The following is a 14,835-nucleotide window of genomic DNA, read 5'->3' as shown; positions in this document are numbered from 1 at the left end:
AGCCACATGAAGACACCTTGGTAGGAAGGAAACAGTGTAAATATAAGGTGACTTAAGCTCCCTTTATGCTGAGAAATCTGAGTACATGACTCCCATCATAAAGTATCAATACTAGTAAAGAGTGTTCATTACAGACAGTGATCAGACAGAAGAAAATTGAGACTTACACAGACATGGTAGCGACGTTAGTTGATTCTTTGTGGTTTGAAATCAGAAATATTTTTCTTCTCTCTTCTATCACAAGATGAGTCCTGTCCACTCTGTGAAGTTCTCACTGTGTGTTTGTCACTTATAGATCTCAGGTTTGGAACGAGCGTCACTAAGACTTCCATTCTGGAACCGAACCAGTGGATTCGAGGCCACAGGTGAACGTCAACACTAAAACATCAGTCCGTTTGTTTGTCACTGCACCCATTATATTATTATTATATTCATATTTTGGAGTGTTATGGTGAACTTTGACTAAACTAAAAGTAGATCTGACCCTAAATGATCACGTTACAACGACATCGTTTTTTATTTGTATGGCATGGCAGAAATACGTTTCTGTATATTAACAAAACACAAATGAACTGTCAGTTAAACGTGGTGACAAGCGAGAAAACATCCAGCAGCTAAAGAGCTCTGGAGATGGTAGAGACGAAAACAAAGTTTAAAAAGTTACATTTGTCAGGAAAGATGTCACACTGACGCTCATGTTGCTCTGTAAATCCACCATGTATCAGTGTTGTGTTCCAGGTTGTTTCCACTGCCCCCAAGTGGTCAACAAAGAAAGAGAGAGAGAAGTACAAGGCCGTGGAGTGTTTAGATTGCTGCTTTTAAAATCATTACGGTTATAATATCACACTGAAACCAACCCAATGGAGCTGAATGCTATCTGTGATTTTAAGACACTAGTCCATTGCATCTATCCAAACTATACAAATTAAATTAAATTATATGAAATCAACAGTGCTGGTTAGTAACTAATTTACATATATGTACATTTACATATGTTTTACATATACATATATAATTTGTGAAGGACCGAACGGTGATGCTTGCCAAATTGGCCAAAAAATGTTTTTGGTGGGTGTGGACACATGGAGAGATGATTTCTTCGTCACAGATACCAATTCCCGTAAAGAACAAGGAAAAGCTTATTTTCTAACATTTTTTGCAAGAGCTTGGTTTGTGCAATTAATTTGACCTCTCTTTGGAAGAAGCAGGAATACACTGAAAACTGAAAACATGCAAAAACAACACAGACAGGCCCTGCTGGATTTTCAAAATAAAGGTCTTCATTATATCATAATAAGCTTTAAATATGACCAATCTAACCATCTTAAAAGATGTTGACTGTTTTAAAACGTGTCATATAATGAATCTGAGTTTGTGTGTTCAATGTTGAATCTTCTGTCTACTGTCTTCTGCTAATAATTACAAGCCTGCACAGTCAATAAAAAAATCTAAATAATAATCGTCAGTTTACACAATAAAACCATATCAGTTAAGTTGTGCAATGTAAAAACAGGTAAAGTTAACATAATTCAGATTAAGACATACAATACAGAACATAAATAGGACAAAATGTGAACTAAATCATTCAAATCATAAAACTCACATTTTCATGGTTGAGCATACACTTGTACTTCACACTGTGCTTCACAAATATAAAATCTGATATACTGTATTATCTCCAAGATGTGGTGGAAACAGCAGCGTGAGACGAACAAATAATCAAAGGTACTCCAATATTTCCCATATAATTATTCCAAATAGGGTTAAGAAGATAATATGAGCATCACTGACTGTAATATGTAACAGAACAGTATTACAAAGAATACTTCTCAGAGTTGAAAGGTCAGAGATCATCACACACACAAGGTCTCACAAGGTTCAGAGTCTGACAAACAGTGAAAGAAACATATGAACAGACTGTACCTGGTGAGACCAGGGGGTCTCCAACAATCTGAACCATCAACAACAAAACAAAAAAAGAAAAATCCTTATTAACTTCTCATTTTAAAGACAGAGAAACTGTTTGAAGAAACTCATTAGAATAACAGTTATTTACACTAGACAAACTCTTGACTGGACCTTGCAACAGCTCACAGCTGCAGAATAAGAAAAGCTGCAAACTGTGGAAAATAAAATACAAAATAGTTTTTAAAAGTTTGTCATCACACAAGATTAGTAATGAAATATAATGATTTTTATTGATGCCCATTCTTTTTGGTGTGTTTTTCTCTGTGTGTGTGGCTCGATGGTCAACAGTACGGACATTGTCTTGGTGTAATAGTAAGGAGGTCTGCACCGCCACGCACTGACAGGACAGACGGGCGGGGCTTGAGAAACAAGCTTTAGGGTGACATTCCTCTGAGAAAAAGGTGTTTGACTTCGACCCACCTGACGCATGTTTTGTTTTTTAGTTGTCACAGGTGCACATGGGCTGCCGCCGCGCAGCTTGACGCGTTGACTGACGTTTGCTGCAAGGAGTAAACTGCGTTTCTTCAAGTTTTTAATGGTTGTTTCCGATCACTTTGAATGCGTACTTCAAGGAGCTCGATGCTGGAGCGGTCGATGCCTAATAGAACAATGGAAGGCTTTAACAGAGTCGCTTTTCGCAGGAAACAACAAAGTCTGGACATTGTGGAGCCAAAAGACGCAGGTGAGTCTAAGGAATGCTGGGATACAACTTTCATAACGAAAACATAACTATACTATCCATATTCGAGGTGAATCTCCCATACAATAGAGTATAGGACAAGTACAAGATCATTTCTGATGCACATTTTTTCTAAAATAATATTGCACATGTTATCTGGATTGATTTTATCCACTCATAACTTCCTCACCTGTGCAGTTCTGTCTTAGAGAATACATATAAATCTGGAAGATTATCACAGACTCTAAAGTCTTTAATTGACTTGCTGGTGACTCAGCTTTTATGACCTGTTGGTCATGTTTTTGTCAGTGTGGTTGGGAAAGCTTGGAGTGGCCAGACTGTAACACACCTACCCAAGATCCCTTGTTTACACACCGTGACTGACTTACTGGCTGCTCAGGTATGAAGATTTCAAAGGCAAGCCCCAGCCTGTTCTGTAACCATCCGTATGCTGGAGGGTACAATTTTTCATTCTTGAAAACACCACCTCATAGGAAGTCCTAGTACTTTGCCCGCTCAGGATGCAATTCACACAAACATGCAAAGATAAGTCATCTGACTTGTTGTGTATGTCAGATTTAAAGCTGTATCAAAAACAACTCTTGGATGCTGTTTCCATTCAGGACTCCATGTGGATCTATGGAGAGCTGCAACATGGCAGCTGTAACTGAAAGTTTGCCCAGGCTTTAGTCTGATTATGCAATTTCTATTTTTCAAAAAACTGGAATCCAAATACATGTCAGCACTCCTGCAGTACTGTCTGGGCATGACACACTTGGGACGGGAGTTGTCAGCACAGGTTTGCCTTATCTTGCAATTCTGCCTGAGTGCTTGTGCAAGCATGCAGCTGGGGATTTTGTTCTGTTCTGTTCTGCAGTTTAGTGCGAACTTTGCTCTGTGGTTCGAAAGTGTCACTGTTAATTTCTGGCAAGGTGTCTCCAGCTCATAAGGTGTGTGCCAGCATCACCCCCAGTCACACATCTCAGGCAATGAGCTATATGTTAGGAAGTGAGGTAGAGAATACAAATATGATCTGTCAGCGAGTCACTGTGTTTTAGCAATCCTGGGGTTGTATTATATAGATTTTATTCATCATAGTATTTCACAATCACAATTCACATTATACTGATGCCTTATGCTCTGGGCAGTAGATTATAAGAAAGAATGCAGTGCTGAATCCAAGGCTTGAGGTGAAATTTTGGCCAATAACTGTGAACTGTTAGAAAAGCTCTTTGCTACAGGGGATTCATTAGATTTGATTTTGTTTTTTTGTTTTTTGTTTTTTTATCATATATGTACAGCTTTCCTCTTGTCATCCCATTTGTTTTTGTTCCTAAGTCCAAATGGTAGTCCCTCTATGTCATTACTGAGCTACTGTAAACACATCTATCATGCTGTTTTTGTAGAAATCAAACTGACCTTGACATGAACCGTGGTTGTTCTAGAAGCCCTGAATAAAACAAATAGGCATAATTTGATTTCCCCTGCCACGGTAAAACGTAATTTCTTCCATTTGATTGACTTCAATATAGCTCATAATGATCCAGAGTTTTTATTGTGGCTGGCTGATGTTTCTTAGCCCACGGATATGATTTTAATGGTATTACGTTTATAATGATTTGTCATGCTCTGTTATTTTGCCTCCTGGACAAATGGTTAGGGAAACAGCAAGTTATTAAGTCTGTAAGTCTGTTGTCTTTTCAGCACAGTCAACTTTGAATGTGAACAGTATTATCCTGTCAGCTCGGAGGTTACATAGTCAAGAAGTTAAGTTTGCAATAAGTAGAAGCAATCTGCTTTCTCTGAAAGAGTTCAGTGACATTGTTTCCTGAACATCACACTCCAGTGCCCAAGTATTTTTATTATTGTAGATCACAGGTGGAGTGAATTGTATTTTGTTTATAGCACAAATAGCCTGCTGGTGTGTAGATTTGAGCTTGTGTTTTATGGTGAGGATAGCTGTATTACTCTCTAACAATGAAGCTGTTTGTTTTCTGTCTGCTAAGATAGAAGCAGTGGGACTGAATGAATCAGATGCAGTGTGCTGATGACTGCTAGCCTACTGCCTCTGGTATTGTTTATGTGCACTCGTGCCCATTCATCCTGAGCTGAACCCTCTCACTGTCCTCTACTGGCTTTAACTCACTAAAGGCAACAGTGGTTCCCTTGTGCAGCTCAGTTCATAATGGCTTAAAGATGAAAACTTTTTATATACCGTGCATTAGTGTACCTCATTAATATAAACTATAAAATATATGCTTTAGGATATATACAGTGAATGAATACGTTATAATATATTCTGAATATATACAGTATAAGCAGCAAGTACAGGTAGATGAACATGTGTTGTACAGTATAAACAGTTATTAGTTAGTTAGTTAGTTAGTAAGTAAGTAAGTAAGTAAGTAAGTAAGTAATATAAGCATTCCAGTCTGCGATGGAGCAGTTACCGTACCAGACTGTGTTGCAGCTGGTGAGGATACTCTCAATGGTGCAACGGTAGAAGTTCACCAGGATCTGAGGAGACTGGTGGGCCTTCTTTGGTTTCCTCAAGAAGAAGAGCCGCTGGTGAGCCTTCTTAACCAGGATGGAGGTGTTGACAGACCAAGAAAGATCCTTGGAGAGGTGGATCCCCAGGAACTTGAAGCTGGAGACATGCTCAATCTCAGCTCTGATGGGTGTGTGTGTGTGCCTCCTTTAGTTCTCCTGACGTCCACAATGATCTCTTTGGTCTTTTTGGTGTTGATGGACAGGTTGTTGTTAGCGCACCAGGATGCCAGGTGCTGGACCTCCTCCCTGTAGTCCGTGTAATACCCTATACTTTCCCCACAATTTCATGTTCACTCTTTGTCTTTGCACAGTGATCAAAGCATAAGACCGATCAATAAATAAAACTAGCAGTGTATTGATCTTCATCACTTGAACTCATTCAAATGATCTTTAAAGAAGAAAGAAGAAGACGAAGATATACTTTATTAATCCCACGAACAGGGAAATTCTTTTTACACACAGAGATCTTATGGCATAACATAGGTACACTAAGTCACAGGCCATAAAAAAACCTTAGAGGATATAAATCTTTGTTAATACATAACTTAGGGCAGGGGTGTCCAAACTTCTTTTAAAGAGGGCCAGATTTGACAATGTGAAGATGCCCAGGAGCTAATGCTAACATTTTAAAAATGGAGAAATGAACAATCAAAGTTACATACAAATGCACTGTGACTTATCTCTATGACAATTTTGTTTTCATTGTCACAATTATATATTTATTTTAAATAGCAATGTTCTTTTACATCTATATAACACCAGTCTTTAGAGGTTAACATTTAGTGCATGCTTTATTATGTCAACCGAAAAAGCCAAATTCTTAACCTCATGTTCATTTTTAAACATGACTTATGAGTAATGCAAAGTCTATTAACATTTAAGTTGCTCTTGTCTTTCACAAGATCATCCAGAAAGTAATATTTTGTGTCACATCTACAGATATATAACACCAGTCTTTAGAGGTTAACATTTAGTGCATGCTTCATTATGTCAACCGAAAAAGCCAAATCTTCCAGCCAGTATCTGACAATCCTAGCAGGCCATAAATAATATATTATAAAAATGAAGCTTCCTACTGCGGGCCATGATTGGCCAACGGGTCGTACTTTGGACATCCCTGACTTAGGGGATGTAAAAGCACTTCATTTCCTTATTTGAATATTTCCCCAGAGTTTACATTGCGTCCTGTGGAGATGTCTCAGACTGGACATGATTGTTTGTAGAGGTGTGGAGTATGTCTGCTCAAATGATAATTACAGTGGGTGTGGGCTGCACAGCAGGAAATGATTACGCTGAGGCATTTATAGCAGTTGCACACACGTGTGTGCTCACAAACCTTAGCATTTAGGATCTAGTTTGTGGATCTCCAGTTTGCAAGTGTTCCAGTAGGTGGAGGTAAATGCTCAGAAATGTTTCACCCATCGACCAGCTATTTGAACTCAGTGTGTGATGTGGACACACACAGAGTTGTGTGCTTCTTTACGACAAAGCAACCATCCACACGCGGTATATCCTGCCATGATGCTGTGCTGTTGCTCCCAAATCAATTAAATAATCAACAATTCTCAGCTGTAAACTCTTAACTGTAACACATAGACACACTATTCCTGTGATTCTGGGTAGACAGAGGAAATTTCTCACTGATGCCTGGAAGAAAGACAATGAGGTGGAGGGGGGAAACAAACAATGAGCCACTTTTAGACTGTTTGTATAAACATGTGACTTTCTCCACAAGTCTGTTAACATGGGTTTGTACATATGCACATATGTTGTCACACACTGTTCAAGGCCAGATGATTGTTCTCTAATTAAATCTTTAAATTACTGTTACTACTTATTACTTATACTTATTACTGTCTATTTTTATTTTACCTCCAAATCTAATTAGCTGGGTTTGATACACTAAGACAGGGCAAACTTGAAACACAGTCAGTGGTTACTAGTCTCAATCTAAATATCTTGAGTCAACAGGGGCCTAAATATCTGCTGTTTTTCTGTCCATGTGCCAAGGTTTCCTGACTGCAGTATGCGTCGTTTCCCCCTCCTGACTGGCATTGTTAGCCTGTCAGGTTTTTCCCAGAAAGCTACTGTACCCTCTTGTTACTTTGTAATCTCAGTCTGTGCTCCGAAAAAGAGAACTCAGACCTGCAACACTGGCCTACTGGACACTTAAGGACCAAGACTTTAAGGAAGTAACTTTACAGAGAGGAAGATGTGAGACACTTGTGCAAGAAAACCTTTTTTTCTCACCTTTGCGAAATTAAGGACTTCCCTATGGGGCTGAAATATGTGACGGTGTTGGTGGGCGAATGACTCGTCTATCTCTATAGCGTTGTCTGTCTACACTTAAGCAGTAGAGTTTAGTCTCAGCATTACGTTGTGTCAGTGGGCTTCTTCTGCATCTTGAATCACTGGTGGAGGTACAGGAAGAGAAGGGAGAGAAAGTTATAAACAGAGGTATATTTTAGGCGTGGGAAGTGAAATGTTGTAGGTGTTAGTATTTACTTAGATTACACTCCACTATCTCCCTGCACTGTTTCTATTTTGTTCTGTCCACTGGCGTGTCTACAGCATGGACTGGCTGATTGCTGCCTACTGGAGATCCCCTCTCAGACACTTTGCATCGGGTAGGTGATCCTTACAGGCCGGACACAGTGAGGATGAACCCTGTCATTAGTTGAACATATATGTCTATTTTTTTTCATATTTTTTAAAAATAAAAGACACTGGACTGACAATGAAACGACGGCGCAAGTACTGGTTTTGGAGCCGGAAAGGTAAAAACTCAAAGATGTGTCTACTCTGCTGTTATGGTAAGATTTGGAGACTTTATATTTGACTTTACATTGAAAAATCAAGGATGAGTTAATGTTTAATAATGAAACGTTCTGCCCATCCTTTTACATACATCATCTGTGACTTAACTTTCATTACCACAACACATTCCCATGACTTGTTTCATCCTTGCTGCTCTGTTATCCTTGTTTACTACCATAAAGCTAATCTCGTATTTTCTACCAGCAAACACGATGCATTTTCTAATGCTATTATCTGGCTGCTGTTCCACATAGACCATTTATTTACCACTGTGCTGATGCGTTGCTGTTACCCCTGACTCTGTGGTTTCTAGAAGTGCTACGGCTGCACAAAACAAGAGCAAATTATCTGAAAAGGTTTCTTGCCCTCTGCAGTATACATATGTAATTATTTTTTATCAGGTTTTGTCAGCAGCCACTGGTTTACCAATGTGGGTGTTTTGTGACTGCATTTCTTTCAGTATTACTGGTTATACAGTGCTTGGAGCGAGTGTGTTGATCCACTGAGCTGCAACATCGGTCTCCATGTGGATCAGCCTGTCACTGTGGAGTGATACAGCAGAGTGTGAGGGGGGCATTTAAATCCACCATGCTGGAAAAAAAAGACAGTTTTGTTCTCTGAGGCCTGGGAACCATTTCCCCCTCTTAAGACCCTCTTCCAACCATCCTGGCCTCTTGGCATCGTCCCTGACAGGCCATTACCCGACTCTGCTTGTGTTGTGTGTGTTTTAATGCAGCACAGTAAGGCAATGAAAGTGTGTGTGTGTGTGTGTGTGTGTGTGTGTGTGTGTGTGTGTCTTGTAGCAGTGCACACCCTCAACTGTGCACCTTTCCTATGGTGGTGTGTTGTTGGTGAGCTGGGGTGAGTCACCCTTATTTAGCTGAGGAGAGGAAACACTGTGAGGCATTCTGCTTTCATTCTCCTTGGCAGGAAGGAAAAGGCTGGGAACACCAGCAGCCCTGGGTCCTTTCAGCACGGTCATTGTTTCAACGTGGGAGAGGGTGTCACAAGCAGTAGTAACACAACTTGTCTGTATCAACACCTATACAGTCATGTTTGGATTAGCTTTTTGTCTATTTTTATACAAGCCTCCAAAAAAGGGGTTTGGGAAAAAGGTTGGTTTTGTAGCAGATAATGATTGTGTTTAAATTTTTGTTCTGGATTACGGTCAGTATTGGGAGGTTTAAAGCTTTTGTGGGCAACATAATTTATGATAATATGGTTTCTTATTATTAGAAACGTGGATGTATAATAATAATAATAATAATAATAATAATAATGTAAATCTAAATAAACTACAAAAGTACCATATTATATAGATTTTGCCTGCTAGCTGCAGAGTCTAAAGTTGGTCGTGTCGGTCAGTCTGCCGATCTAGCAATGTTGCCCAGACTTTGACCTCCATGATGAGGTAAAAGAAGTCTCAATGTATGTGATGATTGACATTAAATGCACAAAACACATTCTTGCTCCCCAGAGGATAACCTCTTTCCATTTTGGACATTCAATGAGGCTCCCTCTTGCACCACATCCGGGCCAAAATGAACACAAACACAATATATTTCATAATCCAATAAGTAGAAATATTGTTGAGGCCATTCATTGTCCCAATGGGCTAAATCTTTTCAGCACTCTCAAGACATTATTAGCCCTATATCTATTAAGGCTGTAGACAGGTTTGTTTAATCCACATTTTTTGTAATGTATAATGAACCCTGTAGCCTTTAGTGGTTGTTCTTAACATGGTTACTTATTAATTTCCCCTGTGACTTCCTTGTGTGTGTGTGCTCTGCAGCTCAAGGAGCTTAAGTTTGAAAGTCGATAGCACAGTATGTTCTGACTAGATAGGGCCAGTGTGTGTTGCCTGAAACTGGAGTCAAAACTAGAAAGTCAGGTAGTCAGGTAAAGGTGATCTAAATTTAGTTATGTTTGTTTCCACTTTGTTGAACCACACTGTCTCTGTGGTCAGCCTCTTCATCTGTAGGTGTTTCCTGGAAGAAAGGTCTCTATCAGTGTTCTATAATCTGATTTTCTCTGTTGGTATTTTTTTTCTTTCTTTTCCTCAAGCTCCTCTATCTTTTTCTATTTTTCTACATAGATCCTCATTCCTCCTGACATGCCTGAGTCCGAATTGTTTCACTGATGTGGAACAAGACATTTGCTCACACACATTGTCAGACACCTTGACAAATGTATCTGTTACTAACATATACATAAGACATACGCTCATGCATATATTTATATTCTCTAACATGTAAACTGTGAGACTTCTGGGGCATGTTGTTTAGCTCAGTTGCTAGAGCAGCCGCCCCATGTGTGAAGGCTCAGTCCTTGCTGCAGAAGCCCAGGGTTCAAATCCGACCTGTGGCTCTTTCCTCCATGTCATTCCCTGTCTCTCTCTCCCCACATATCCTGTCACTCGTCAGCTGTCTCTATCAAATAAAGCTTGAAAAAAATATAATAAACATAATAACACCCACAATACAGCACTTAGATGCTTCAAACACCAGCAGTGAGAGGAGAGCGGTTTAATTTCCTACTGGGCTCAGTGATCAGTGAAATTTACCTGATGTGTTGACTGTCAGCAATGCGCATTGTGTTTCAAGATGGCAGCCTGTTCATTCCGATGAATCATACTCACCCAGCACGTACAGTACACTTCTTAAGGCAGCATTTAGATTGGATTCTTTCTGTGGTTCTACCTGACTGACAGGTTGCGCACATCATATGAGACAAAAGTTACATGGAAATGTTAATAAATACATCTTGGATATAGGTTATATATGACCATATATACTGGTAGACTATAATAGAGATTTGTCAGCCATATAAGATTTTGTAAGAAGCTACCTGAGGTTGTATTTGGCCATTGTGGATAATATTACTGTGTGGAAGTACTTTTATTTTATTGTTAATCCACCAGATTAGCCAGAAACAGACAATTTTGCACTTTATATTGAGAACTTACCACTGGATGATGTAAAAGATGTAAAGGCTCTGGTCAGAGGGCTTCATGTGACCTGTAATATCCACTGTGGCCACCTGAGGGCTTTTATGTCACCAAATGAGCCACTAGAACAGCGCTTTCTTATTGTTCCACCTATCAGGAGAAAAAATGTGAGTGGCTCTTTACAGCTTGTGGCTCAAAGTCACTGTATATTCTGTGCAAGTAGTTCTACTTGCAATAATCAGTGCTTACCAGCTAATTGCAATAACTCATCAACATATAAAAATGTCAACACAGTACAGTATTGTGACTTCAGTCACTACAGAAAAGAAATCTGAGCCTCCCGCACTGTCTTCTTGTTATTATTCAGAACAGAGCACCTGATCAGCCCAGTCTGCTGAAACATGATTGCCCTGTTAGAGAGTTAAAGGATGTAAAGGGGAACGTAGTCAATCCTGTTAGCCAAGACGTGATTTGTGAAACCTGCACAGAATATTTTTTCAGTCAGGCAGAGTAGAAGTGCGAGTAGCAACCCATACATTACCTTTATACCGCACAGTATTTTACCAGTGTTGAATAAATAATAGACGATCAATGTCAAAATCTACATGATTCAATGGCACTTGACTTGATAGCCTCTTATAAGTTCATATAAGGTCATTTTTAAGGCCATTAAAACAACAACCATTTCATCTTGCTGACATTGTGTGTATGTGTGTGTATAGTGCACACATGCTCTCACACACGCACACACTATTGCTGTCACTGATACACTCCCAAACATGAAAATAATGAAGTGTTTATCGCTCTCAGTGATCTCTCTCAAATCTTATTGTTAATTTAAAGTGGATTATAGTGGGATTTATTTGTGTGTTTACTGTGAGGGAAAGATGAGAAAGATAAGGTGAATAATGAAATCATCCAAGCGTCATCTGTGCTGGGATGGTGTTCAAACGCTCTCAGTAAACTAATTGTTTAATCAGTTCGGTGTCTAGATAAATGCTATTGTTATGGCCACGTTATTATTTATCTCGCAGAGCCCCTCAGGACCCACCCTGTTTAGTCAGCATTGATTCTAGAAAGTCTTTAGTTGTTTCTGGGACAGATTGACAGCAGGGATGCCATGTTGGTGTGTGTGCCAGCCTGATTTATAGGAGCCAATCTAAGGTGGGTTGTTCCTGTAATGTGGGGACAGATGCTGACCCTGTTGCCTGTCCTGCCCTAATGACAGATTTGTCCTGCTGCTGCTACAGAGATGGAGATTCAGCCTCTGTACCTTATATGCTGTGTCTTTGTAGCTTTTGTTCTTGTGTGTGTGTGTGTGTGTGTGTGTGTGTGTAAACGTGTGTCTGCAGACAATACCCATCATTCATCATTGACCTTCATAATGTGCGTGGTGTACCGGGAGGAGGAGAGAGTCAATGAAAACAGGGAGGTTTTTAATGCGGTGTGTGCATGCCAAATATGTGTGTGTGAGCGTGTGTGTGTGTGTGTGTGTGTGTGTGTGTGTGTGCATTTTAAGTGATGTGGATTTAATTAATGGCGTTTGTGTGTGTGGGAGGCCCATGGTTCAACTTATAGAGATGTGGTGGGTAATGGCCCGGAGCCATGCTTACTCTCCACCCCTCTCCTCTCTTCTCAGACCAAAGTGTGAAAAGAAAGAGATGGATGGTGAGAGGAGAGGTGGACTAGACTAACAGAGTGGTAGGTGGACATGATAAAGAGGCAAGGGGGTTTGAGAAAGGGAGGGCCGCGGGCTGCAGTGGTAAGAAGGTAGAGGAAAGTGTGAGGTGGGTAGTGTATGTGGCTGTGATGCGTAGGAGGAAGGTAGCGAGGCATAAGGAAGGAAATGACTGTAGAAAATATATGCACATATATTATGATGTTACAGGCTTGAGGGCCGGTTTGCAGTAAATGAAAAAGAGTATTTGCAATGCACCGAGATTTAAAAGCCAACTGAATCAATACAATTTTGAATCGTTTAAACTCAAAATGAATTCGAGGTGTTTCTTTTCACTCAAACACGGTTGACAGAGCTAAGAAATACTGAAAAAGTTGAGAGGTTTTCACAGGCTGAATGTGTTCTCCTTCCTGCAAAGAGTATACCGAGGAGGTATACACATAGACGCACTGAGCTGCTGTCAAACAGGCTTTGGACTACTACTAATATTTTAATATTAACCAACACAATTATTTTGTGTAATGTCAAAGTCATTACTCCTAAACGGCGTTTAGCTCTAGGGAGCTTTCAGCTTGTTGTTTTGACTTTCCAGCCTTCTACTTCTACTGTTGTGTTTCCCTCTCATCAACTCTACGTCCAACTGCGGCACGTAGATGTTTTCAGCAAAGAAAAAGAAACTAATAACTGGCTGCTGAACACGGCGCAGTATTTAGCTGCTAAACAGCCCTCAGGGGTGGATGGAGAGCAAACCAGACCTGAAAGAAAACTAAATATTGAACTTATGTTTTTCAGGTGCCTAAAAACACAACTCAAAATTCATGCACATTTTGTGTTTTTGCATGTCAACTTTATTCTGCTAAAAATATGACAGTGTTGTATTTACAGCTTGTTTCACTACCTCCATGAGTTAGTTTTACATGTTTTTGATGTTGGGTCTGTTCCTTTTGAGAGTTGACTTTTATTTTTTTTACAGTTGTAATAACAACAGCACAGTCCCATTGTTAAGTGTTGATTATCATAAAATAGCTTTTAAAAGGTACTTGTTTGGAGATTATAAAAAAACAAACACTTGAGTCAAGGAGAGAAAGAGCGAGTAAGCCACCCAAACCCTGAATTTAATAACTGCTATTATGTTGTCCCTCAAGTTTGATCACTCAGTGAGAGAGACTATCCTGTCATTTAATGCTCCTGCTAATTTGTTGAAAGGCACCATTCCCATGAAAGAAATTATATTAAAAATTCAATAAAGACCACAATAAAATTGTCTTCATTCATTTACTGGGAATTGCCCATTGCCCAGGCAATCTAAAGACATTCCTCATATTCTGATCAAGGATGTGAGGGGCAGAACTCCCAACAATTAAGTGGTTGCAAGAGTTGATGAAATAATTGAATGGATTGATTTCGTCTTATTTTTTAGTTTGATTTGATAAACACAAGTTTGAATTAGAGAGTGAATGCATTTATTCAATTATACTTCCATCTAAAGCGTGAATGTGAGTTCAGACTGCTGCTAAGTGAGAGATAAAACTCTCTGCTGCCAGTACGTCCACACTGTCAGAGGTATGTTTGCGCGTTGGGACATGAGAGAGATTCTGGGTAACCAAAGTGTGAAGAGGAGAGTTTGATTTTTGGCAGAAATAAGGTTAACATAGCATCCAACATGGTGGTATTACATGATGTGTTTCATCACTTTTGAATTGGATACCAACAAAGAGAGATTTAGGCAGAGTTGGTGCATGTGTGTGTGCAGAGATCCTTAAAGGATCCTTAAAGCTGATGTCCACAGTGTCTGACAACAGATTGATCTGCGGTTGCAAAGCAGCAAGGAAGGGCTTATCTGCCTGTGTGTTGTGTGCTCGCTCTGTGCGAAGTAGTGTACATAAAATTTACGGATTTGTGGGCTGTCATGATGGTAATGCCTGTATATATGCCTATGAACTCATGTCATATTGGGTATTGTGTGGTGAATACCTAAACAGGCCCATTACTCATTGTCTAAAAACCAATACCTCTGCTAAGTGTAACCATGGAAACATATAGACCATCCTTCTGATGATAATCAATGAATGTGTTTGATTTGTTAATAGAATATTTAAATGTTCACCACGCCCCAGATGCCTGACATTCTTCTTAAAGTCATTTCCTGGTAAATTACTGCTCTGCTCTCCAATGGCAACCGCTGACAAAAAG

The 14,835-nt window shown here is 39.6% G+C and overlaps 2 protein-coding genes across 3 annotated transcripts in view; one reads left to right on the top strand and one right to left on the bottom strand.

The window, feature by feature from the left end:
• LOC104940282 (poly(A) polymerase type 3) overlaps positions 1–178 on the bottom strand; it is a 9,617-nt gene extending 9,439 nt beyond the window's left edge. The window contains exon 1 of the mRNA XM_027273154.1: positions 168–178. Within this exon, the coding sequence (XP_027128955.1) occupies positions 168–175 (8 nt within the window). The 5' untranslated portion in view covers positions 176–178. The remainder of the gene's footprint in view (positions 1–167) is intronic.
• A 7,153-nt stretch (positions 179–7,331) lies between these two features.
• fgd4a (FYVE, RhoGEF and PH domain containing 4a) overlaps positions 7,332–14,835 on the top strand; it is a 45,214-nt gene continuing 37,710 nt past the window's right edge. The window contains exons 1-2 of one of the 2 annotated variants that reach the window (XM_027272831.1): positions 7,332–7,824; positions 7,921–8,010. In XM_027272831.1, coding sequence (XP_027128632.1) covers positions 7,770–7,824; positions 7,921–8,010 — 145 coding nt within the window. In that variant the 5' untranslated portion in view covers positions 7,332–7,769. The remainder of the gene's footprint in view (positions 7,825–7,920; positions 8,011–14,835) is intronic. The other variant, XM_027272834.1, reaches the window with a different exon arrangement.

This window comes from Larimichthys crocea, chromosome XXI (assembly GCF_000972845.2).
Source record: "Larimichthys crocea isolate SSNF chromosome XXI, L_crocea_2.0, whole genome shotgun sequence".
NCBI classification, from domain to species: Eukaryota; Metazoa; Chordata; class Actinopteri; family Sciaenidae; genus Larimichthys; species Larimichthys crocea.
The sequence above is the reverse complement of the archived record's forward strand: the minus strand, read 5'-3'. Positions and strand labels throughout refer to the sequence as shown.